This window comes from Haliaeetus albicilla, chromosome 4, assembly GCF_947461875.1.
Source record: "Haliaeetus albicilla chromosome 4, bHalAlb1.1, whole genome shotgun sequence".
NCBI classification, from domain to species: Eukaryota; Metazoa; Chordata; class Aves; order Accipitriformes; family Accipitridae; genus Haliaeetus; species Haliaeetus albicilla.
Window position 1 is genome coordinate 33,013,756 of NC_091486.1, and position 25,184 is coordinate 33,038,939.

Below are 25,184 nucleotides of genomic sequence, written 5' to 3' on the forward strand. Positions count from 1 at the left end.
GTGCCCAAGACAACACCTGACTTATGATGGGAGGATTGCTGCCATTTGATGTGCTTCCTAGAGGTTTTTTTTCCCCATATGAAGTGTTGCAATGAGTGTTGCTATGTCAGCTAAATAAGGTGCTGTGAGGGACACCGTGCTTTGCTCTGCCTCCAAACTGGAAGAAAGTAGTGTGTATGCACAGCAACAGCAGAGGCCATCACAGGGGATAGGTTGTTTGGAAGACGCAGATTGATGATCTGTATCTTATTAGGCTTCGTAGGAGCACCAAAACTTCCTGTTAACACAATATTTTGTTGAATTTCCATAACTTTTCATTTCATCACAGGAACATAAGGTGCTGATACTGACTGCTGAAAATCTGTAGGAATGCACAATTAAGATGTATCTTTATCTTCAGTGGTGCATATTGGAATATGAGGTAATTGTCACTTATGTTCCAGGACACCTTTGCACTATGCAGCTGCAAATTGTCATTTCCACTGTATTGAGACACTGGTGACAACAGGAGCCAATATTAATGAAACAGATGACTGGGGACGCACCCCTTTGCACTATGCTGCTGCTTCTGACATGGACCGAAAGTAAGAAAGCCTCTTTGTATTCCTTGTTTAAAGTGTTTTGCTATATCAGTGTCATTCTATTCTATTCATGATGCTATGTCATGAGCCCAAAAAATGATCCTGCTAGCAAAGGAATTTCTCTCAGATGTGTGCATAACTCCACACTGAATTGCTCTGACTATAAGCCAAATCACCAGATGATGTAGCATTTCAGCTCTACAGTTTACCTTTGGTGTAATGCACAGTTTTGCAGCCACCCTGTCCTACTGAACTATTTTCACAACATTTTGTCTTCTGTTTTCTTCTGTGTGGTTTCCTCACAAGAGTATGCTCAGAGAATTTTCTGTATCTGCTTTGGAAGTCCATCAGAAGGGATGGAGCAAGAAACAGCAGAAGGAGAGGTTTTCCTAGATGGGCTGCAGTGACAGACAGACATCTGGCCATTCTGACAGACTTTCTGGAAAAGATGGGCTAGATCTACCCATCAGTCTCTCTCAACTGTCAGAGATGATAAAAATGCTTACCCTGTCCAAACAGGTTGCTTTTCAGAGACTTTAAAGAGAGAGAGGCCTGGGAAATATCCTGTGGCAGAATGCAGTGTCGTTTTTGTGAGAAAGGGGGAAAACAGCTGCAAAACTTAGAAATCCTGTGGTTAGTGACTGCAATTTCTAATTCCTGGCTAGTTGCATATTTTGGCAATCTCTTCCTTGTAATGTACCATATAAACCAGGCTCAATTATCCTGTTAGTTCTCTCTTAAAACTGTTAGTGACCTGCATTAATTTTAGGTCATCCCATGTTTCTCTGTCTCATTCCTCTAGACACTAAGGAACTATTTTTTTGGTTTCTTGTATAGTGAGGTCTGGTACAAATGTCTGGCTCATTCCCAGCAGAATACCACCTCAAAGCCACTGCAGGAAAACTTCAGCTTAACTTTATAATAGAGGTTTGCATGCCATACCAGAGCCTTGGTAGCTTCTTCATCATTTGCAATATAAAAAATGTCTTCCCTATCACCCTCAAACCTGAACAGTGCTGAGAAGAATGCAGCAGGATCTTCAAAGGTCTGTGCTTGACATTACAGTCAGAGTAGGGTTGTAGGAAGGCTTTCAGCACTGGCTGTTTCTAATTCTGTCCTGTCAGGGTGAGGTGTTACTCAGGGTGTTGAGAATGGCGATTTGGTATGTGTTTTTTAGCTTTTGTCTCTTCATAGGTGAAGTTCCTGCATTTAAGCAAGCTATTGGTTAACTTCAGGATGTAACTATCTACTTCCATCACTAATTAAAAAAAAAAGCTCACTTTTAGTTAACACCTGAACAGTGGCAGGAGTATGTGGCCTTTATTTGCCCTCATAGCCCAAACCTAAATTGATTCTGATGTGGTGATGCTGTCTTCTCATTAAATTTTCCAGTTTGAGATGTTCTGGAAGAATCCTTGTTACATAGATGAAATGCTATTTGCAGTCTGTGAATTTATAGGTCAGCATATTTTTTTTCCTGCTGAATGGCAAAAAAACTCCCAAGGTCAGGCAATCTCAGTCCAAAGAATATTCATGATTATTTAACTTTGGGTGTGGACAGTTAATGAGCAGGAAGAAGTCTTGGTGCAGCAAGGTTGCCCTACTGTTTCAGCTGTTTTGGTGACTGTTGTTGCTTATGGTCTTCAGAAAGTACCCTTTCCTGCAATGGAAATCACAACAGCATTTTCATTAAATAGATGCTTGCAGTTTCTGAGTATGTACTGTTTCTCCAGATCATCACTTACTCTGTTCAGGGAATCTTATTTTGGGATCTCACTGATTTGTAGTTAACTGAAAGCAGATGCAGGTAGGACTTCAGCACAACACATGAGTACTGTTTATGAGCTTCCAGTGCTAATATTCAGGGGAGTTATTTTATTTATAATTAAGTTTTCTCTGAGTCAGTGGACATCAGACAGACCCTGGGTTTGTGGAACAACCCATTATTGCTAGCACTCACAGGAAGAATGTCAAATCTTGATATTACAAATGGGAAACTGCATATTAAAGAAAGAATGTACTGTTCTGCATTGTGCAGAATCCAGTCTGGAATTTGCATGTTACATTGCGATTGAAATTAGCAAACTGTCCTACAAACCTTTTGAGCTACTAATCCATGATGATAGCAGTTTGTAAATGTATTCTGTGTTAGCCTTGGTGGCCAAGAAGGATCATAATCACAAGGTCATGATTCTAAGATTACAAATCATAGTCTTCTGTCTGCCATCCATCCAGCTGGGAAGCAGAGGTGCCTAAAATGATCTGGGTGTGCAGGAATATGAAGACATGCTGAGCTCTTTGAAGAATCTAAAGAATCTGACTGAGAGTGCCACATGGTGTTGCCAAGATACTTCACAGAAAGTGAGGAGAGTCAGCAATACAGCTAATGCAGATTCAAGATAGACCAATTTAGTATCAGCAATTAAAGTTTCTCTAAATCTTAAATATTAGAGAAGAACCAGCAGGTTACTGTAGGAAGAAGCAAGCTGTGGTAATCCTGAGTTCCTCTCTGCAAAGGAAACAAAATGTGCAACATTGCTCTGGGAGAAATGGAAGGATTCTAGAAAGTGATGATCAAACTGTTTCTGATAGAAATCAGAATTTTCTGGGTTTTTTTTTCTGGCATTGACTTGCAGGATGATAAACTACCATGTTGTAGTTGTCTCTGTTGCTTGCAAAACTTATTAGCTGCAGACCCATGCAGTACATTTGTTTAACTTGCGTAATTCTTACTGTTGACTGGAAGAGGTCAACTCCTTGAAGAGGAGTTTGGGGATGGGTGGCAGACTGTGTCAAAATCACTGGTATGATGTTTTGAAAATAAGTGAATTTTTCTGTCCTTTACACTAAGAAGAAAGAATATTTTAGGTAACTCCCATGAAAATGCTGAAGAACTTGAAAGAGCCAGTGAGATGAAGGAAAAAGAAGCTGCGTTGTAAGTTTGGTGTCAATAAAGCAGTTAGACTCCATTTCTGGAGAATACCACTGCTTTGGGCTGCAGTTTACACTCTGCTTTTGCTCATTCATTGCTCTGCTAAACACAATGCTTGGCTTTAATGAGGGCTAACCTAAAGAAAAAAAGCTCTACACTCTTCTCTGTGCATAGATTCCCTAATATTTCTGTTTCTGTGCTTGTTGCTGTTTCTTGATTGAAAATATACTGCTTCAGTAATTTAATAATTCTTTAGTATCATGCACTGTCTTATTTTAACGCTTTGCACTGAGCATGTATGTTGCAAAAAGAAGTAACCAATGGCTTCCTCTCTGTTTACTCAGATTGACATTTTCATCTAGGTGCTTAATGAATTTTTTGTTTTAAAAATCCTCTTTTTCATATGACAGCCTTACGTTCACTACAAATTACAAGCTGTGAAAGAAAGTACTAATAACAGAATTATGTTTTCTTGATGGTATAAGAAAAAGTGGCAGGCACTATAAAGAGCATAAGGGATCCTTTGAAAAACACACGGTTTAAAAAAAAAAAAAGGCCAACAAAGAAGAAAGTATATATATAAACGTACATGCTAGGAAATTAACTCAGTTACATCTTTATTTTTCAGCTTGCCATAGTGCATGTTTGGAGGGAAATGGTTTGATCTATGAGTTTTTACATATGGTAGTAACAATTCTAGGCTGTTTACATAATGGTACAGAGTTGTTGGCTTTTTTTCAGGCTTTGTAATAGAAAATTATGTGATCTAGACTAGCAAAGGTTGGGTTGAAGATTATGAGGAAGATCTTCAAAGATGAGTAGGGATTTTCTGGTTTAAAAAGTGGTAAATGTGGGGAGCTATTGGTGAAAAGAGGGAAATGCGTTAGTGATTTGAGGTGCCATTAGAAATACAGAATTAACTGCCAGTTTTCAGCGCCTAGTTTCCTAGTTGCAGTGAGAGATGTCTGTTAAATATTTTGAGCTCTCATTTAAATGAGTGAATTGTCCACAGGTGTCTAGAGTTCCTTCTACAAAATGATGCCAATCCGTCCATCCAAGACAAAGAGGGGTACAACACTGTGCATTATGCTGCTGCATATGGGCACCGGCAGTGTTTGGAACTGGTGAGTGCTCAGACAGTTCGGAGGTCTCTTAACTGCTGATATATGTGTATGTATATGCTGCTACTATTATGAACTTCCCTGATGGTTACTATTTGAATTCTTTGGATATTCACAAATCTGTGAAAACTTGCAATATGGTGCAGTTAAATATATGCAACCAATTGTATCTTAAAAACATGTTAATCTTGATAATCCAGTCCTTGTTCAACAAGCTGGTGCTTAAATGTTGTCTTCGAGTGGAGTTTATGTGTGCTCAAATTATTTTTAACTGTGATCAAAATACTCCTGGTGTATGTGTCAATAGTAAGAGATAGTTCCCAGTGTATGATGGTGTATGTGCCTTCTGCAGCTGGCACATTATCTGGCTTGGAAACTGAGAGAGTAGCTTTTGTCAGCTGCATACCTGCAGTGCCTGTTTTCCTCTGATGAAACAATAGCAGCATTGATAAAGTTACGATAATCAAGATCAACCTTGTATGCAATGTAGCTGGGGTTTTTGTTGTTTTTTAATATCCTGCACCTGAATGATTAGAGATTGCAGCTCATAAGAAGCCAAAATTTTTTAGCCAAAAATTGGATTTGGGAGATGTATAGTATGGATTTATAGAAGATTGTGGCTTGTAAAAATAAGTGTCATGAAGATGGGTGTTAACTGATCTGTCTGATATACAGGGTGATGCAACATTACTGTGTCACATATAAGTAGGCTCCAACTGATTAATTAAAAAACCCCTACAATTAGAAAACTGTATAGATATTCAGGCTTTAGTAAGAACATTGTGTGCTGTTTAGTGTTTTATGTTGTTTGGTTCTTTCTTTCTTTGTTGAAGAGTCAAAGTACTTAATTATTGAAAAGGAGCTCTGCATGGCACATGCTGCTTTCACACCACATTTACCAGCACTGCTGCCACAGGAGAAATACTGCAGCTGGCCTACCTCAGGGTCCCAAAAGCTAGGAAACCGTGAGCTGTAATTACATGAGGGCAGCTCTGGGTCAGAATTTCAGGTGGGATGTTAAGCCTTTTTAGCTCCCACCTGCAAGCATGTATATTTAAGACACTTAAAATACCAGTGCTCTTTTGTTGCTTTTGGCAGAGAGTTTAGCCTTTCCTTGTTTAGAGCGTTTTCCTAGAGCTGCTCTCTCGTGACTCTGCCCGTGGGGGTGGAGGGGTCTTCTGCTGAGCCTGCCACCCTTTTAGAACAAAAGCAAATGTTCTTGGTATTTGAAGGGTGTATATATAGAGTAGCCTCCTCTGTGCTGTGTACAAGTCCACGCTTGTATGGCCACAGCAATGCGTATTGCAACCTTACCCGTGCCTTATCACCAGATTCTTGCTTGGCTTGCACGAGCAGCGATCTCTATAACGGCATCTTCACTGGGGAATTCTCTTTCAGCCTTCATGTCATAGACCCTGTGTGCTACTAGCGTGGAGCAGGCATGGAGCAAGGTCCCATCTCTTTTCTTTTGCTTGTTGCTGTGCACGTTTTCTGGCAACATATCAGTTGCAGACAGTGACCTGCTGTCGAGACCTAGTGTTGCTTAGGCTTGCCAGACAAAAGGAAGAGCTGGGAATGCAGTGCATATCAGAGGTGTTTGGGTTTGGTTTTTTTTTTTTTTTTTTTAAATTTTGGAGGGTGAAATGCAAACTATGAGCTAGAGACAGCTGTGCAGCAAGTGTTCTGTATTTGGGCGGAGAAATTAAATGTTTTTCCATGTCAGTTGCCCCATATTTGTGACTGTAGCTGCAGTATTGAAACCCAAGGTCAAGCGCCACTTGCAGTGTTATAGTCATACAGCTCTTCTGTGTACATCGGTGAAAGAAAACTGCTACAAATTTTAGCCTATTGCATGCAAAGGACCACTATTGTGTGCTAGGATGTCTACCTGAAAGTTTTGTGGGGACCGGGATTTTGCCATTGGTGTTCAGGACTTGACAGGTATCTCATTTTCTCTCTGGAATACAAAAGCTAAATGTACTAGAAAGCATGTGTGATTGATCAGCAGTAGGACCAGGACTTGTCATCTTTGCACCTAGTGTCAGCAGAAATTGATTCTGTATTGTTCATGTGAGCACTTGTCCCTTAGCTGTAATGAGTTACTAAGGCTTGAGTGTAATAACTTTATATTTCATAACAGCAACTAATTGATATGGGCACCGCCTTTACACTGATATTTTTGCATTGTTTGGATTCAGGATGGCAAAAGGGTCAGGACCAAAGTCTTGAGTAGTTGAAAAGTAATTGTGCCTTTCAAATGGGCATGAAATGGAAATAATCCTTGCGCTTAGGTTTATTCACTTTTTTCAACATGAGACTCCCAGGTGTTAAGACAATTGTTGATTCACGTGCTTCATCTGGTAAAGTAGTGTCATCTATAGACGTCACTATCCTGCAATGCCATCAAATTGTTTTTGACAGAGTTATGGTTATTCATGGCTAAAAGCTGCAATAAGAACTCATCTGGTGCAGATGGAAAGGAGCCTCACTGCCTTGTGAGGCTGACTGGTGGCTTGGTCACAGTTTGTTGTGCTCTCTGTGGTGGACCTATGACAAGGACTTTGTCATGAACCATGATCTTTATTTCTGGTAGCTATTAGCCACAGTACATTGACTGCTCTAGTTATTCATAGTTGAATGAAGCATCCACTAAGGTTTAATTGCCTCTAGGCATGACTTTTAGCTGGAAGCCCCTTCTTTTCCACATAGCAGAGAGAACAGTAAGTCATCAAATGCTGTCTTAGTCCTCAAGCCTTCTGTTCATCAGTTTTGAAAACTAAACCAATGTAGATCCAGAAAAACGGCAACACTGTTTGCCTTGTTTCTCCTGAGCTGCACTGGGCTTTCCTCAGTAATGGTGGAGGTGGCTGCCGATTCCAGTTAACACTGCAGGTTGACTTGGTGGGTTAGTGTGTAGAGTAGATGCGTGAGGACAGCTGGTTATGTCTGAGGAGTACTTGGCTAGTTTTGTTGCCGTATCTTGGAAATATGTTTTTCTTGTTGTTTTTCTTGTCTTCAGTGCTAATGAAAAAGAAACTAAGATTCACAATATTTTTAGTTGCTCTTACTCAAGGAACAGTGGGAGCCCAGCAGCTCTAATTCCAATGTAAATATGTAGGGAGATTTTTTACTTTGGTTTCACACGTGCGATAACAGAGATAAATTGATGTCTTTCTTAAAAGTGCTAACTTCGAACCACTAATTTGTATCACAGGAACTCTGACATACGGAATACTCCTTCTAAAATATTTACAATCCCTTACATCCTGAAGAAGAGATTTCCAGGCAGGTTTATTGAAATGACAACATTGTTTTTCAGTGCCAAATTAACTCTTATTTTACTGTTTTATTCCTTGGGTAAATATTTTTGGTTTATTATTGATAGCTCATGGATGAAGATATCTAGGAATTATCTTCCCTAGAACAAGACAGTTCTTTATGGGCATAAAGCTGTTAGAGGAGAGAGTACATATAAAATATGAAGCTTTAATTCTGATCAAAACTAAGGCAAAGTGGGCGCAACAGTAAGCTTGATTTTATGAGTAATGGTTACTAGTATTTCTCTACATGCACAATACTGAACTTCGGCAAAATGTTAGGGAATTATTTCATTGTTCCAGAATATGTCAAGTTTATAAAAGACCATGCAAGATTAATTTTTTCTTCCCCTCTCCCCCTTGGTTTTTATAACAGGTGTCTAAAATAGCTTATTTCTAAATACATGGGCACTTAAAAAAAAGTCTGAAGAAGTTGCAGTATCCAGTGGAGTTTCCTTTGCTGAGGGATCCGATCTGTGCTTTAAGCACCAGAGCTTCTCAGCATTACAAAATATTTACACATTTAAGTACAGTTTAGCAAAGGCTGGTTTATCTATGAAAATATATTTTCATTTTTTGACTTTAGTGTTTACTGTGAGCCTAATACCTTGGCTGGAATTTAGCTAAATTTCTTTGTGGGGAGAGGAGAGGTATTAGGAGAAATAAGGATTAAGAGTGAAGAGGTCATATCCTTTGACCCAAACAAATAAAATTTGTGTTTGTGTGTTCAACCACAGAGCTCAATGACAGAAGCTTTTTTCCTGGAGGACCTTTAGGTTGTCTGGGATGTTAGTGGGGTAGTTGCCCTGCAATGAATGACGTGATGTTGCTAAAAAGAGAAGAGTGGAAGCAGATTCTTGAATTCTTTCTCCATCTGTAAGGAGCCATTCATAAAGGCTGAATGATGGGCATGTGTGCTCACGAGCAACTGAAACTCCCGTCTGCTTTCCTACTTCTAAAAATAACCTCACGTTTGTTTAGATTGGGACTGACTTCTTTGGTGTTCAGTAGTCAGGGATATTGGTCACAATCGCTAGCTGGTATTTTATAGCTGATCACATCAACAAGCTAATTTGAAAAAAAGAAAAAGATGGTGTTTTTTTTCTTTGAAATGATCTCTTATCACAAAATCCATATTGGTGTGAAAACAGTGAAATTTAAATTGTAATTTCACATTAAATTCTATCTAGAGAGCCAGTCAAGCACTTCGTACTGGTAAAAATAGGTTTCTGTGCAGTGTTAGGGCAAACAGAACTACATGCCTGTCTCTTGTAGTGAAATCTCTTCTCTGACTGTAAGAGTTTATGGTTATTTTTTCTTTTAATCTGCTCTTCTCCTTATTCCATCAGCAAATGAAATTCACTCTTTGGCTAACAGAAATTGAATTGGCACAGGGGCTAATTCATTTGAGGATGGGAGGAGAGGATGGTTTAACTGAAATGCGTGTCCAAAAGAAAACGCAGATCTCAGTCTGCCTGTCTGCCTGCAGCAAGGTGATCCGCACAGCTGTGTGTGTCTGGGAGAAGGGGCAGAAGGAGATTTCCCGCTCGCAGAAGGCCATCTTGGCTGTGCCATTAAAGGAGAGGCTGGGTTTGAAGAGAAAGAAATCCCCTTTTGTTAGACCTGCTGTTACAACTGGAAATTAGTTAAGCCGTGCCTTCAAACGCTTGGTTCCTTAACCTGTGGAGAAATTGAAATCACCATAAATCTTCGATGTGGCTGCTGCTAACTACATATGTCTCTTATCAACAAGGATTTGTTCATTCATCCATCTGAGAGCAGGACACTGGTAATTAGTGATGAGTGAATGATGAGCGTGGTTGGGATAGGTGTTAGAAAGCCTTTTGCCGCATGGGAATCTGGCTCAGATGCTTATCGAGTGGCAGGCCCTAGGCCTCCTTCTGACCCAAATCCATTCATTCGGGGGATACGTTCTGGGTTTTCTCCTCCAGAACTGCCTGTCCATCTCCACGACCAACACCCTCTTTCTTAAAGGGAGCCTTTTGTCTGAAAACAGTGGTGATAGTGTTTCCTGTGGTGAAAGATTTTGTACCTATGTCTATGAGAGCTTTTCCTGTGTGGAAGCTCCTTTTTTAGTGGTGAAGCACAAAGTCATTAATTTGAGTGGTTCTAAAAAGCAAAAGAACTTAGGAACTTAATGCTTGAAAGTAACTTCAATAAACCTAATTTGTCTGTCAGTCCTAGAACCCCCCCCAAATCGTGGTAGATTGATTTAATTACTTAAGTCTTGATTTCAGCATTAGTGCAATATGTACCCACTGGATAAATGATCAATAGGAGGCTATATATACTAGAAATGACGATACATGTTAGCTTATACCAGTGCATTTTGGCTTAGATTTTATGTTTTGGAAACTAGATAATTTTGATCCTAAAGATGTTTTCTAGAAAGCTAATGCTGCTTGTCAACTCAATGAGTGCAGGAATTTACCATTTGCTCTGGCACCCTGCTGGCACTTTGGCTTGTAGGATAGGAGTATTGCCTAGCATCTCTGAGGTTTATTTTCTGTCTCTCTGACAGATTTTTGTCTTCTTTTAGTTTTTATTTTTATTTTCCCGGGGTGGAAAAGCAAGGCACTTATATCTGCTATCTTCTGACGGAGAATAACAAGGCCATTGCAGAACTGCAGGAGATATTTTTTCTTCAGTTTGGAAAGAGGCCATGGACTTCTGCTGTTGCTTTAAATACCTGTCTGTGTATCAGTGTGTGTGGTGTTTAAATGTAAATGTGTGAAGAATATCTGACTCCCTCAAATCTACTGAATCAAATGAAAAGGGCATTTGATCATGGCATATGGCATTGCATTGGACCGTATAGCTCAGAAAGAGCTGTGGGCGCTGGGATTTCAGGGGTGTAATCAGGCTTATTTATACAAGGCAAGATGTTTGCCTGCATGAGCAGACTTTCAAAAAGAACCTATCACTGGTTTATTGGTATTTGCAGGCTTAAAAAGCAGTCTAACCTCATTAGGCAGTCTCCCACAGTTTGTGTAATTTATATCTGTATATCTGTATTTTGTCAATTGAGTAGATGGATCTTAAAAGTTCTCTTTATTTTCCTCTTTCCCCTGTTCCCTTATGAAGTAATGCAACTGGTATCTATTCACAGTGGCTGTCTGACAGTAGGCAGTAGTCTCATTGCTTCAGGAGTATTTCACCCAGAGGTGCACACAGGATCAGGTCTTGGTTTATGCTTTTGTTCATGCACTGCTTGCAGGAAAACCAAACCAAAACAAAAACCCAAGAAACACTTGCAGATTACCATTATACTTGAATATTATGTCTTTAATTATTCTAATTGACATTTTTAATTAGATTGGAAGCAAAACTCCATTGGATATAGTGAGTAAATGAAAAATTATTGCATGTTGTGTATTTTCATTTTTATTTAAACTTCTTAGTATTTTGCAAATCCTTACGTTCACTCTGATAAAGCCTGAAGAAGAAGAGTCACAACTCTTAACTAGCATGCCATGTACTTTAAGCAACTGCATGTGTGCTGCTTTCATTTCTGTTGGACTTCAGGCTTTGGCTTACAGGCTCAAGCTTTGCTAGAAAGTCTGTTGCTTTTCCTCAGTCAGTCATAGGAGCTGTGAGGCAAGTGCACGTACCTGACTGGCATGACACTTTTCTGGATGTTAAAGTAACTTTGCTTTTGGTAATGTGAAATAGAACCAATACTCGTCTTTTTTCTGGAAGTTTGTGCCCAATTCCAAAGTGGTTCAGAGAAGAAATGTAAATTACACATCTTCAAGTGAGTCTGAATTTAAAAAGCACTTGTGTGTATTTCACAGTAGAGGCACAAATGAGAGGAGAGTAGCAAAAATACCATTGAAATGCACATTTTAAAAATTGACTGTATTTCACCAGTGCTCAAATTTTCTAGCTAAAGAGGAAATTCTTTAAGGATAATAATTTCTCTAAATAAAAGCCTTCCTATACCTTTTACACAAGTGTATGAAATTTTGCAAAACTTTCACTGGGTAGGAGGGTCCTTAAACCAAAGTATGAGGCTTTACAGAACCTCTGAGGTAGAATTTCTGGCCAGAAAGAAGCATGATATACGTGATTCGAGTGTGAAGTTCCAAATCTCTGCCCTGACTGACAAAGAAATTGGACTTCTACATCCCAGGAAGTGACCGACATATTATGCTGACTGGTACTGGGTAGGATCTCTCACTCTCGTTTGGAGCTGTCCTGCTTTGTATACTCATTGGGTGAGAATCTCCTGTATAACCCACTGAGTATGGAACTCATATGGCTTAATATGAAATGATTTTGTGAGAAGTGGAAGAGCTCCAACAGGAGATTAGTGTCCCACTTGGGAACAGCCAGTGGCCTGGAGGTCTGCTTGAATTTTAAGATTTAGATATGTTTAAAGACAAACATTGTTCTCTTATATGCCAGGTAAGTGTCCTGTTTGCATGGTGGTGACTTTTCTGGTAGTGTGTTGGATATTTAAACTTTGTACTGGAAGAGTTGCATGGAACTACTAATAAATTTCTTCAGACTCAGTCTACCTAAGCTCTTGAGAAACTTCATCTTGCTTATCTTATTTTAACTTCACCCATAATCTACAAACGTGACTGAAATTATTGTAAACACTGATTAATCTGATTTTTAAAGCCTAATTTTAGGAAAACGTATCAGACATTGGGTTAAGGATGTGTATTGGTTTTAACCTGATCAAATTAAAATAGTTTGATCATTTGTATTTACAAATATGCAGAGAGCTTTACTGGATTGCTTGTCCCCACTGAGGATATATTTGTACCACTTCATCTTTGAATTATTCAATCAAGAATAATTCTGTGATTTGAAAATGTGCTTCCCTGGTATAAAGTAATACAGAGGTTAATTCTATTACTCTTTTCTATCTCATCTGAAACAACTGATGAGAGTCTTCAATCTTGCGCTTGCTACTTGCTGGAAAAGCCTTTATTTAAAAGAAGCTGCTGCTGGTATGTTTTCCCACAGTAGAGACAATTATCTATTGCAATTTATGAGGAAAGATGAGATTCAAAGTGACATACTAGCTGATATATTTTTATTCAGTTCTGAAGGCGACGTTAAAAATTGTTACTAATTGCCATGTCTGAATGACCTTGTAAGTGATAAACTACATTGCTATGTAATTATTGCAGAAGAGCAATGTTCAACTGCTTCTTTTGTCTTAATTGCCTTTCGATCAGCTCTTCACGTGTGAAAATTTCTGAATGCTGTTTGCTTAATAACCTTTCAGAGTAAAGACCATTTATAGATTATACACACATAATCTAATGTTTTGCTGTTTTACGATTAGCATTAATAGCATTGAACTGAAGAATTTCATTAACAGTGCTGGAAGTATGTGTGTTGCAATGTAGAGGTTGCCTTACTAAAGTAGTAAAATTTTCAAGAAAAGTCACTTTAACTTCAGTGGTAGTTAGATCAAACCTTTGACATAACCACCAGTAGTGCACTTAAATGGCTGTGCCTAGAGGTGTGGGTGCATGATGGCTCATACAGAATCACGCGTTCTGTTCTCTTTTAGGATTTGAGATAGCGTTCATCGTTACAGTGTCTATGGTTTGAAGTTTCTTCTGACATCTTCCTTTTAAAAGTGTAGCTTAAACCTTTTATGCGTGGTGAAAGTATTATCTCCTTTTCTGCCTATATAGTAATTTTAAATTACGGAGATGCTCCATGAAGCTTCTTTTTTAAATTTTTTTTTTTAAACCAGAGCTGAATTTTAGAATATATTAGGCTATAAGGACAGTCATATAAAGTATCCTGACTCAGTAACTGGCATATCTGAGTCAAAAAAAAAATGGAGAGGGGAAAAAACACCACACCATATCCTGCCATGTAATCCTTTATTATAGCCACAGAATAAAATCAAGTAGTAAATCCTCTTATGCCTGTAAATACCCTTACTGTACAAATAAAATAAAATTGTGAGAACTGTAAAAGTTATTAATCCTCATACAGAGCTGGGGGAGAGAAGACAGTTTATAATAGCAGCCTTGTAGCGCTATTAGTTTGTAACAATAGAACTGAATAATTGACATGTTTTATCTTACTTTGTCTGCATGTCACTCCCAAAGCATTCAAGTTCGTGTTTCTGAGTGTGAAGAAGACTTTACAAAATAATTACATACAGTGTTAAATAACGCTGTTATAGGAAGTGAAGGGGTCATGCTGGGAATTTCCAAGAGGCAGAAAGAGAGTAAGGGTATCCTTACCTTTTAAAAGGGTATAACCTAACCAGAGAGAAGAGTGCCCACCAATTTCACTTGCAGTGCGACATCCGCTTAAAATCTGCAGACAATCAATATATAGAAATGTAATCAGCTAACAGACATAATTTCAATGGCACGAGAAATTAGAAATGAGATATGCTGGGACCTTCTCCAGGCAGCCACCAGTAACCATAAACTGTTAGTAATTCATGCTTATTTGTCTGTCTTCACTGAAATGCATTGGCCAGCTTCTAGCAGGCAGGTACGTATCGCAGCACAGCAGACATGCTTGGATTGCTGTGCAGGGCCTGTGGATTTAAGCTCCCATGGCTGTCAGGACAAATGGTTTTGAGCAATAAATTCACCTATTTAAAAACATGCAACTGTGCGTAGCTTCTTACAAGTATACTCTAAGATGGGAGCATTATGGAGCGAGAGCCTCCCAAGGACACACTGTTTTATGTGTTCTTATAACAAATATGTAATTTACTATAAATGCATGCTTAGAACCATAGAAACACTGGTGAAACTGGAGAATTGCTTGGTAACTTGGACCTGGTACTTTTTGTCTCTTTGTGCATGATGTTTATCCTCCATATGACTTAGTTTTAATTGTTATAAAGCGGTGCTTGACAAGGCATAGTAAAAAAATTATCAGTGCTACGTCTTTAATCTTCCTCTTCTTGCTCTCCTTTATAATTTCTCTTCTTGCACTGTATGGCTATGTATCTGAGAACTACCAGGTTTACCGTCACATTCTTATTTACGCTTGACTTTATGATGGAGACATTCAGCCTTATGAGTAATAAGCTCATTAAGCCTAGTCTGCATCAGCCTAAGCTGCTTTAACTCTAAGCCATGGAGGTGCCTTTTGTGGGGGGCTCTCCAATTCCACAATTTGTCCCTTTAGAGCCTTAATTTTGTCAATTTTCTGTGTGTTTTTTTTTCATCTACTTGAAAGGCAATTACCTGCCTTGTTGCAGGAGACTTTTGGAGCCTTCTGACAGGTTAAGGGAAGTATTTCTTTGTTAAGATTTTGATCCTGGATTTTCAACAGATGATGATAAATGTAATTAAAAGTGATTAAATTAGTCTGCTGTGCTGGCCTTATGGACTCAGAGTAAAGGCCAGTATTAGGCAGGCAGAGGAACAAGCTTAGTGCTTGGGTTTGTTCGGTGGGATTTTTTTAGTTTGTTTACTCACTATAGAAAATCAGTATGTATTCATATATTTAGAGCTGGCTACTGCTTCATTCTGTTTATAGCTATCTTATATAAGAGAAGAACAATATTTTAAACTGGAGGTGGCTCCACATGGTAAGACCAAATGTGTTTCCTAACTCTGCCCCAAACCTACTGAAAAACTGGTGTGGCACTTGATTTTCCCACCCCCACCCACCCTCTGCCTTAGCTGCAGGGAAGTTTTAAGATCTGTAGTAACTGTTAATACACACACCCACTTGCTTATGAGAGGCATTTGCACCAACACACATTTCTTTGCCAGTCCTGACATTTTACTAGGCACAAAATACACAAATAAATGAAATTGCTGCTTTATTTTCTAGCTCTTCCATAGGATTCAGATTACTGTCCTTGTTTAATAAGAGATTTGTGACACATTATGCATTATTAATGCTAGCTTATATTCCAGTTTGATTTTGGGGTAAATTTATCCTTGATGTAGATCTATTGAAGACTATGTTACACCAAAAGTTCAGGCATACATCAGAGTTCAGGATATGCCATCATCTTGCAGCGTAGGCAAGCCTAGTGTAGGCTTTCACTGGTCTCTTTAGAGAGTCTTCCATGTTGTCATACCCTAGAATTGTCCAGATTGTCACAAAAACTTTCTTTCCTCTTTTTCAGTCTTTCATTAATTCCTTACTCTGTCAAAAAAATCCAAAACAAAAACCCAAACCAAAACAAAAGAAAAACCTCAAAAAAACTCTGGGAAAAATTGACTTGTAACCTTAGAAACATTACGAGTCAGTTGTAGTTACCTGTCATGCTTTTCTTTCCTTTTTGCAGTCTCCTATTACTAATTTTCTGTAAAATGCTAATTTCCAGTCACAAAGGTATTTGGAGACTAACTCTTTGAGTAGTTATTAAGTAAAAGGCCATGCACATGAGCAGTGCTACTCAACAAATATTGAATTATCAATATTGTTGTCAATACTGTGTATGATTTTCTTTGCAGCCTCAATTGGATAAGTTGTCAGGATTCATGTGCTATTGTGGAGTGATGCTAATCCATAGTTCCTCCTTCTAGATGGACAGAAATGCCCTGGTTTTTAAGCCTTAAAATGTTTTGGGATCCCTTGAAATGAAAAAGATCGTATAAAAGTGTGATGCATGTTACTAGATGTTTTTAAGAGTTCAAGGATGTGTTGCATTTTGGAAGACTGTCATTATAGGAGCAGGTTCTACTTTGATAAATTATAAAAATTACCGTGAATGACTCACAGATCAGTTGTAATTATTCCCAGCGCTAATTATATGTCAGAGTTATCCGAAACACTGTATCAAACATGGCTTGCATATGCATTACCTGTGTAATCATGAAACTGTGCTTTTTCCAATGTAAACTTACTGAGGGCTCTACTCCACAAGTCCTTCCTTTTGAGGGCTCCTTTCTCACGCAAGCAGGCCCTATGATTTCAGGGAAACCAATTAATCAGGGTAAGGATGTTCATGTCAAGCTTTTCAACTAGTTTTATAACTTTACCCTGTGGGGAAAAACTTGAAAATACTTTACAGAAAAGGTTGTGAAGTATTTATTCCTCACAGTCCATCAATACTCACTGCAGACATCTGAGGACAAATATATCTTTGCTGATTTATAGTCCATGAGAACTTATCCTCTCTCGTGCAAAGGTGTTTTAAGACTGTCTTTTTTTTTTTTTTTTTGTTTCCCCTCCCAGCTTCTGGAAAAAACCAACAATATGTTTGAGGAATCTGATTCTGCAGCTACAAAAAGTCCTTTGCATTTAGCAGTAAGTATGAGATGTAAAGTGTTTGATCAGTATCTCCTATAATGCTTTCTTAATCTCTGTCTTTGAAGAAAGTTTAATCATAGACTTGTTTTGAAAAAGCTAGGAAGGGATTGAGGCCTAGAAGTAACAAAACCAGGTTCTGGGCTGGAATCATTAATTAATTAAGTTTTTGGCAGTTGAAGCTCCTGGTTCTTATTGACTCTAACACTTGGGTAAGAAGAAGATGACACTGAAATGAAATTAAATGGAAAGTTGCAACTTTTATTTATAACTAGTTTATAAATTTGGGGCCGGAGCTTGAGCGTATGACTTTGATCATGGAATGGGATACTCTGATGTTCTCCTGGAGATGTGCAGAATGCAAAAAACTGTCTGGTACACAGCAAGGTGTGGGAAAGCATGCTTAAACCCCAGCAGTGCCCTGGGAGCCTGCCACGGAAACTGCGTTACCAAAAGGGGATCCAGCACATGTGGCCTCAGAGAGCACAATAGCTCTCTTTTCCCAGTTTTCTTGTGCAGAATCACAAAATAGTTGCAGTTGACATGGACCTCTGTAGATCAGCTAGTCCCACCTCCATGCTAAAAGCAGAGTCAGCTAGAGCAGGTTTTCTCAGGGCTGTGCCCCATCACATTTTGAATATCTCCAAGTACGGAGAGTTCACAGCCTCCAGGCAATCTATTCCAATGTCTGACCAGTATCACAGTAAAAAAAGGGGGGGGGAGGAGGTTTGCATTAAATGGTATTTCCCATGTTTAAATTTGGGCCCATTGCTTCTTGTCTTGTCACTGGGCTCCCCTGAGAAGAGTCTGGCTCTGGTTCTGTCTCCTTTGCTCCTCCATCAGGTGTTTATACACATTGGTAAGACCTCCTGTGGAGCCTTTTCTTTTTGAGGCTGAACAGTCCCAGCTTTCTCAGCCTCTCCTCATACACCTTTCACAGACTGGCTCTTCACTGAATACCCAACCTCACTGTGAAGCTGCCCTCCTCTTGAAAGGGAAGCAACTTGCTTACTCAAAAATAGGGGCAAGTTTTAGTTCTGTAGTGATCATATCTCTGTTTCCCAGTCAGCCAGAACAGCTCCGGCCTGACATTTGAATTATGCACATGTAATCTGAGGGAACAAGAGCCAAAACAGTTGGGTTAAAAGACTGAATTTGTCACTGAACTTTTCTTCCTATCTTTTTTTCTGCAATTTGAAGACTGCGGGAAGGATACTGTCACTTCCAAGCCCAAAGAAGAGTTACAACCTGCACTATCACCAACATAAATTCCTGTGCAGGGAAGGGACTTGCCCTGCAGCTGGTCAGACAGCAACCTCATTTCCTCTCTGGTCCCTCTTGGGCAGAATCCTTGCAAGGACACTGCCAGTGCTTTCACTCTTACAGCTGTTGCTGGTTAGCAGCAATTCATTCACCTGAGACACCCCAAACCCACAGTTCAAAAATTAAAAGCTTGCATGAAACATCACTATTTCACACTTCAATTGCAGCTATCCAGGAGTGTCTCTGACATTTGTTTCAAACCCTCCCATGTATTACAGTGCCTGTGGCCATCCTTCCCCAGGTCTAGCAGTGTACTCATGAATCTCTCCACATGTGGATCCAGAAAGTCAGCAACCTACACCAAAACATGAAGTCCTGTTAAATGGCTGATACAGTGCAGTGGCTAAGGCCTCTGCTTACAGACATTTGACCCTAGAATGGAAATAGGATTTAGAAACAAGGGATGGATTAGCAGCCAACAAAATGCTGACCTGCTATTCCCTGAGGTTATAGTGCATAGTTATGATCATGGTTGAGTGAATGACTGTACAAGGCAAACCAACAGGAAGAAAAAGTCAACTTTATTATCCTGTCAAGGAGGGGATGGGGTATACAGTCTGCATGGCACCTTCAAGATACCTCATATTGTGTCAAAGATCACGCTGTTGCTATTTGTTTTCTAAGTAAAATTGTCATGAAGAAGAAAAGCTGACAACTGTGTCGGAGTACTTTCTGAGATATGGGTTCCCTGTGCCCTAATCTCCCTTTGCTGGTTTTTTTTCTGCCTTTGCCTTTCTGCTTTCCTTAAGTAGTTTTCTTGGTCTAACAGGGAAACAAGTGTTCCCTGCACTGTCCTGTTCTTTTGAACTTTTGACAATGGTCACTAGGAGCAAGCTGCTGCCACCACTACTTAACCTTGAAATTCAGTGGCTTTTTGGTTCCTTGATGTTTGCATTGCTCTTCTGTTTTCATTAATTGCTTCAACTCTGATAATACTAATTGTATGTTCATGTATAAATAAAAAGGATGTTCTCTGTGAGTCTGACAGTAAGGAGAGGAGGGCAGTCCCTACAAAGTTGAATGAAATGGTTCCAGTTTCTGGAGCTATCCAGTGGTTTTTTGCAATGTCACTGGTGTTTGTGCTGTTGGCCCAAATGTGGCTGTAGGTCTGGAATTGCATTACTTGTCCACTGTAGCTGTTGTACCAAATGATCCCACTAGCAGGAGTACGCCATGAAGCATCAGCTATAAACAGCAGGTCAAATTTGTTTGTATTTGTTCAAAAATCCGTTTTGAGAATTGCTTTCATTTAGTTGGAGACCAGCAGATGTGTTGAATTTAGCACCCAGTTAGGTGATAATTCATGCGACCTCAGACCAGCATCACTCTAGTGAATCTAGTTTTTGAAACAAACATTTCCCTGAAAGATACTGTATAATGTGAAAAATGAATTGTTGATTCACCTGTGCTGAATTGGTGAATTATTGTCTGAAATTCCTCACCTTGGGTTGTATTAGGAGGTTAAAGCAAACCAACAATCATAAATTCTGTTCCTAAACACTAGGAATTTTTTAGTTTCTTGGCTACAGTGTGATTTGGGAAGATCCTTTCAGGTTGAAGGGAGAGTCATAAGGAATCAAGAAAACTGTGTGATTTCTACTGTGTTTAGGAGACTGTGACAATGACAGATTTTATTCACGTTTTATGTGAAAGTCTTTGAAAGACAAGAATTGTGTTCTTTACATGAGACATTTTGTATTTCTAGGCCTATAATGGTCATCATCAAGCCTTGGAGGTACTTCTCCAATCTCTGGTAGATCTGGATATTAAGGATGAGAAGGGACGCACTGCTTTGGACCTGGCTGCATTTAAAGGACATGCAGAGTGTGTGGAAGCTCTCATCAGCCAGGGTGCTTCTGTTACTGTAAAAGACAATGTCACAAAAAGGACCCCCCTCCATGCTTCAGGTGAGCGTGGGCTTATGTTACACTTGTGGTATAAACCCTACAACACAGAAGCATTTACCTTTACCTACCTACTATCCCTGTGCACATTTCTTCTAAATAGAAGAAGGAGATTTTGACATGTATTGAGGACTGCTGCTTGTTTGCTGAGGTCCTACAGTGAACCCTTTATCTTTCATTTCCTTGGCCTTTTTTCCTCTGTCCCTATGGTTCAGTCCTCCCTCACACAGAATCCCATATTTTTCCACACCACTGCTTCTCTGTCCTTACCTGCTTGCCTTTACTTTACCTTGCCTCTCTATTACCACCTACTGTTTAAGCTGTGTTATGTTTCCCCTATGACACCTCTTAATGGTTCCTCTGCCAAAAAATCAGGGGAAGAGAGAACACTTGCCTCACTGCTTCTCCTACAGAAGAAAGATTGAAAATACAGGTAGGCTTTGATTGGTGATGCAATTATCCTGGTGTTCAAAACTTCCAACATTTTGCAGTGGCAACACTAGAGAAATTCACCCCTGTTTCAGACATTACCCTCCTCCTGAGCTAGCTTGTGAACTTGCTCTTGCTGGGAGTCTGCTCCATTCCTCATGTGTTGAGTATTAATTATGCAACGTGCATAATTAACTGGAAAATGTAGAATTTGCCATTTATTTAAAGGTTGTTATTTAATAAGTACCTGTCAGATAAAAACACGGAGGTGCCAAGGGGAACATTGCTCCTCTGGCTGTTCATCGAGCAGCTCAGTACAGCATAGCAGTGACCTCTAGTGGGAAATAACATTAACACCTCATTGGATAACAATTATTTTCAGGGTCAGACTTAACTGTCTTTCTGCTTATCTTTTAATCTTTCTTAGATTAAAGTGCATATACATCCTCTAATACCATTTTATTCTCTGTGTGTGATCATATAGCTGCAGCCTGGAAGCATAAGATCAAACAGGTTATTATCAATGTTGTCTGCAGTACTGAAGAAAATGCACGTAATCAATCTTCACAGCACGCTAAAAAATGCTTTCTGCCTTCTTAAATTTTGCATCAGAACTGAGTACATTACTCCCCACAATAAATTAATGATATAGAGATATGCTGCCAGAGTTTACATGTCAGAAGTTTGAGACCAGAATTCAGTGAGAGGGGGTTTCATTGTTTTCGATAAGAACACAGAATATTAAATCCAGCTGATCTTCACCCTGTTAAAACTGTTAGTTTAATTAATTTAAATCAAGATCACTGCCACCACAAGACTGAAGCTGTGTTGGGCAAGAGCTTTCACTTCAAACACAACTTGGGGTCTGATGATGAACAAGGTGTGACTTTGGTACATCATCACTATAGCAATGATTTTGCATTTATTTAAAAATTTGGTTATAGTGACATAGGTTTCTTGTCACAGCTGAATTGTAAGGGTTCTGCAGTACTGAGAAAAGTAAATGGTAACAAAGCCATGTTTTTGTTAGCAGCTCTGACTTAAAATATTAATTTGTTGACTAAATCTGTCGAGTAGAATTGAGTAGATTTGTTGAATAAAAGGTGTTCTTTTAAAACACACATTTCTTACCTTCATACAAATCTGATTGTGGGTGTTTTTTTCCTATTTTAATTTCTTTTTTAATTGCCCCCATCACTGTAGTATGAGTGCCTTCCATGTAAAACCAGTAGGAAGATTCATTGTAGACTTTTCTGGTCTGATTAAATTTAATCTGAATTCTCAGATTAAAAAAGAATTTCCAGGGAGACAAGCAAAATGTTCTTTAAATCTGCAGTGAAGCAAAATAAGTTAGGTATGTATTTAAAAAAAAAAAAAGGCAAGAAAATCCTACACAGAGGAATGAGACGCTAAAGAGAACATGTACCTTAAGCAGAAGGGAAAATAGTGCGTGGACGGGTTGAGTATTTGAACTTTTAGTAAAGGAAATTTATCACTGTCATGAATTTGGAGGCTTTCAAATGTGAGATAAGTGCACTTTGCATAAATATCCATTAAGAGGGCGTTTAGAACCTTCCACTCAAGAGCTATGCAGAGTTCTGTGGAAATTAGCTCTGGAGTAAAGCTTCTATCTCCAACTATAGTAAAAAGCCACTTGCAATCTGATGATTTTTATTATGCTGTTTCACAACAATACGTTTTGGTTAGGAGTGTTTTAGCAAAGAGTGATGCCACCTGTTGGAGGCTCTGCGTGGTGCCACTGCAGCATTGAGCAGTTTATTTGCAGTGCAAGTGTAAGAGGTGTAGTGGTGTATTTTGAGAAATTAAACAGAATTCTTGCTGAATTAATCCCTGGAGTGACAGTGCTGATTGGCACACACAAAAGCGGATACTCATATGTGCAATACTGTGCACTGGAAAGAAACAAGAAGGCATGTGTGCCCATCCCCTTAAACGTGTTTGCCTTCATTCCTTCAAATTACACAAACACAATTGCTGAACACAGCGGTTAAGGAGACCTGAAGTGGTGGATTGGATTACAGGATTCTGCAGAGCTCTGTCCAATAAAGGGATTTGTAACTTTAGTAGAGAAATCACCTAATGAAGTATTTCTTTTTTCTGTGTGTCCCCCTCAGGGAATAGACTTCCTCTGACCTCATAATATGGAGAATTTCCTCAGCCTAAATTATATGTTCCCTGTGTAATTTTATTACCACCAGTCTTTCCTCTGGCTAGCTTGGGGAATCCATTGCAAATGTTCCCCTGGTGTTAGTGTTGTAGCTCTGCTGGCAAAACTAATGTTCCCTGCAGGGTCTGTAATGCTTAGCAATCGCTGGGTCAGCTCCTAAGAGTTTCTGGGAGTATCTGTTCTAAAACTCATTTACCAAAATCCTTTTCAGATGTCGGTGTGAACAAGTTATGATTTCTCTTCCTCCTGCTGGGAGAAGGAACAGATCTTTTTTTTCCCCCTAAGCCAGTGAGTCATCAGCCCTGAAGAACTGTTTACATGTTATGTATATGGCATTACTTAGTGGTAAATAACTAAAAATGTCTTTTATTTTTCTGGGTAGAGCAACTAAGATTATTTTTGGATGAGTGATTTAAATGTGATGATGTGCACCCATTTCTCTGCCAGAATGATGTGACATAGGTGGTGTCCAAGGGTTTTGCCTCAGCCCACAGGGTGTAGGCAGTGTGAATGCATGACTTGCTGTAATAAGAACACAATCTATATCTACTGAGTACAGGAATTATTGTTTTTCAAAGAAGAAAATACTGTTCTCTTCATCCATGAAAGGCTGAGGCCTTTAAGCCAGCTGACACACAGATGGGTTTACAGTGTCGGGCCCTGCAAAACGTAGTAACTCAGAGCTGTTTTCCAACAGCAACGGGTTACATTTTAAAAAACAAACCCTGTTTTGGAGAAGTAGCTGTGGCTTCCAATAACATTAAATGAGAAAAGATGGAAAAACCCAAAGGGAATTTTAGTCTCTGGTGTTATGTGCTGTTATGAATATGACATTTGCATCATTGGTCATTCTTTGCAGATGCTTCTTTTTTCATAGCAGCGCTGAAGAACTTGCTTGTACAGTGCACACAAAATTAACAAGCCTTGCCGACAGACTTCCTACTGCGTTCCAAATCTGATCCCAGAAAGCCTTGTCTGCCTGCTCGGTCTGAGGGATTTTGAAATGCTGTCTGGTTTAGTAGAAATCTCAGTAGTGAAAATCAAGATTTCTGTTTTACTCGTTTGGGATTTTTGTATGTAAGAGAACTAATCCTTGTCTTACTGAGGTCAGGGAAAAAACAGCTCACTATTTAATCAGCACAAGTTAAATGAAAATTGTGGGAATATTAATTTCTTATACTGTGGAATATTTTCTTTGTTTATAAGGAAATTTCTTATCCATACACATTCCAATGGAAAAGTACCTGAAATTAAACATATTTTAATTAAACATACTTTTTCTCTTTATAGTCATTAATGGTCATACACCTTGTTTACGGCTGTTGCTAGAAGTTGCAGACAACCCTGATGTGACAGACGCCAAAGGACAGTAAGTTTTCTTTGTAATGGTTTTTTTCCGGCTCTGTGATTCAAATAGCATCTCAGACTTCTCACAAAAAAAGCATTTATTTGAAATACTGTATTTCCTGCACTTCTCCTTATAGAATTTGGCAGAGATTGCAAAGTACACATTCAGCTGATCTAAGCCATGTGGAAAGGATTATTCATTAATCTTAGCCTCTGCTTCATACTTTAAACAATTCTTCATAAATGCTGAGGGCCAGATTCAATAAAAGCAGTGGGACAGAATGTTTATTTGAGGTGACACATGCATCTGAGATGTTCCTACAAAAATTTTACTTCTCATTAAATGATGGTTATAGAGGGAGAATAAAGTATATTTTTAAAGTGAAAATATGAATGGTTTAAAAAACTCATTTGGCATGCCTGGAACATATTTGACTGTACATACAATTTTAAATGGTATTAGTCTTATCTGAAAATAGAAGGAGAACAGATCTCTTTCAGAAAAAAATGGAAGATATGTTAGTCCAAATTTTGGCTTGAATAGTTTCCTTGTGTCCCTTCATCTCCTTTAAGCAATTGTGCAGCATTTGCAAAAGAAATGCTTTGGGTGGTTGTCATCTTGGTAACTAGCAGGGACATACATTCACAACACTTGGGTATTGTAAAGCTCATGTGTCTGTTGCTGGAGGTGACAGTAGTTGTAGGTTATTAAGAGAACAGATTGTCTTGAATGATGTTGCTCTGTAAACTGCTTACAAATGAGTTTGTTTCTATTTTAGTCATGGTAGTTGGTTGTTAAACATCTTAA

At 39.0% G+C, this 25,184-nt stretch overlaps 1 protein-coding gene across 10 annotated transcripts in view; it reads left to right on the plus strand.

The window, feature by feature from the left end:
• Nucleotides 1-25,184, plus strand: part of ANKRD44 (ankyrin repeat domain 44) — a 143,943-nt gene that overhangs the window by 102,472 nt on the left and 16,287 nt on the right. For 5 of the 10 annotated variants that reach the window (XM_069781831.1, XM_069781837.1, XM_069781838.1 and 2 more), the window contains exons 14-20: nt 444-584; nt 3,433-3,516; nt 4,526-4,637; nt 11,288-11,314; nt 17,114-17,185; nt 20,214-20,415; nt 24,320-24,398. In XM_069781831.1, the coding sequence (XP_069637932.1) occupies nt 444-584; nt 3,433-3,516; nt 4,526-4,637; nt 11,288-11,314; nt 17,114-17,185; nt 20,214-20,415; nt 24,320-24,398 (717 nt within the window). The remainder of the gene's footprint in view (nt 1-443; nt 585-3,432; nt 3,517-4,525; nt 4,638-11,287; nt 11,315-17,113; nt 17,186-20,213; nt 20,416-24,319; nt 24,399-25,184) is intronic. The other 5 variants (XM_069781834.1, XM_069781836.1, XM_069781840.1 and 2 more) reach the window with 3 other exon arrangements.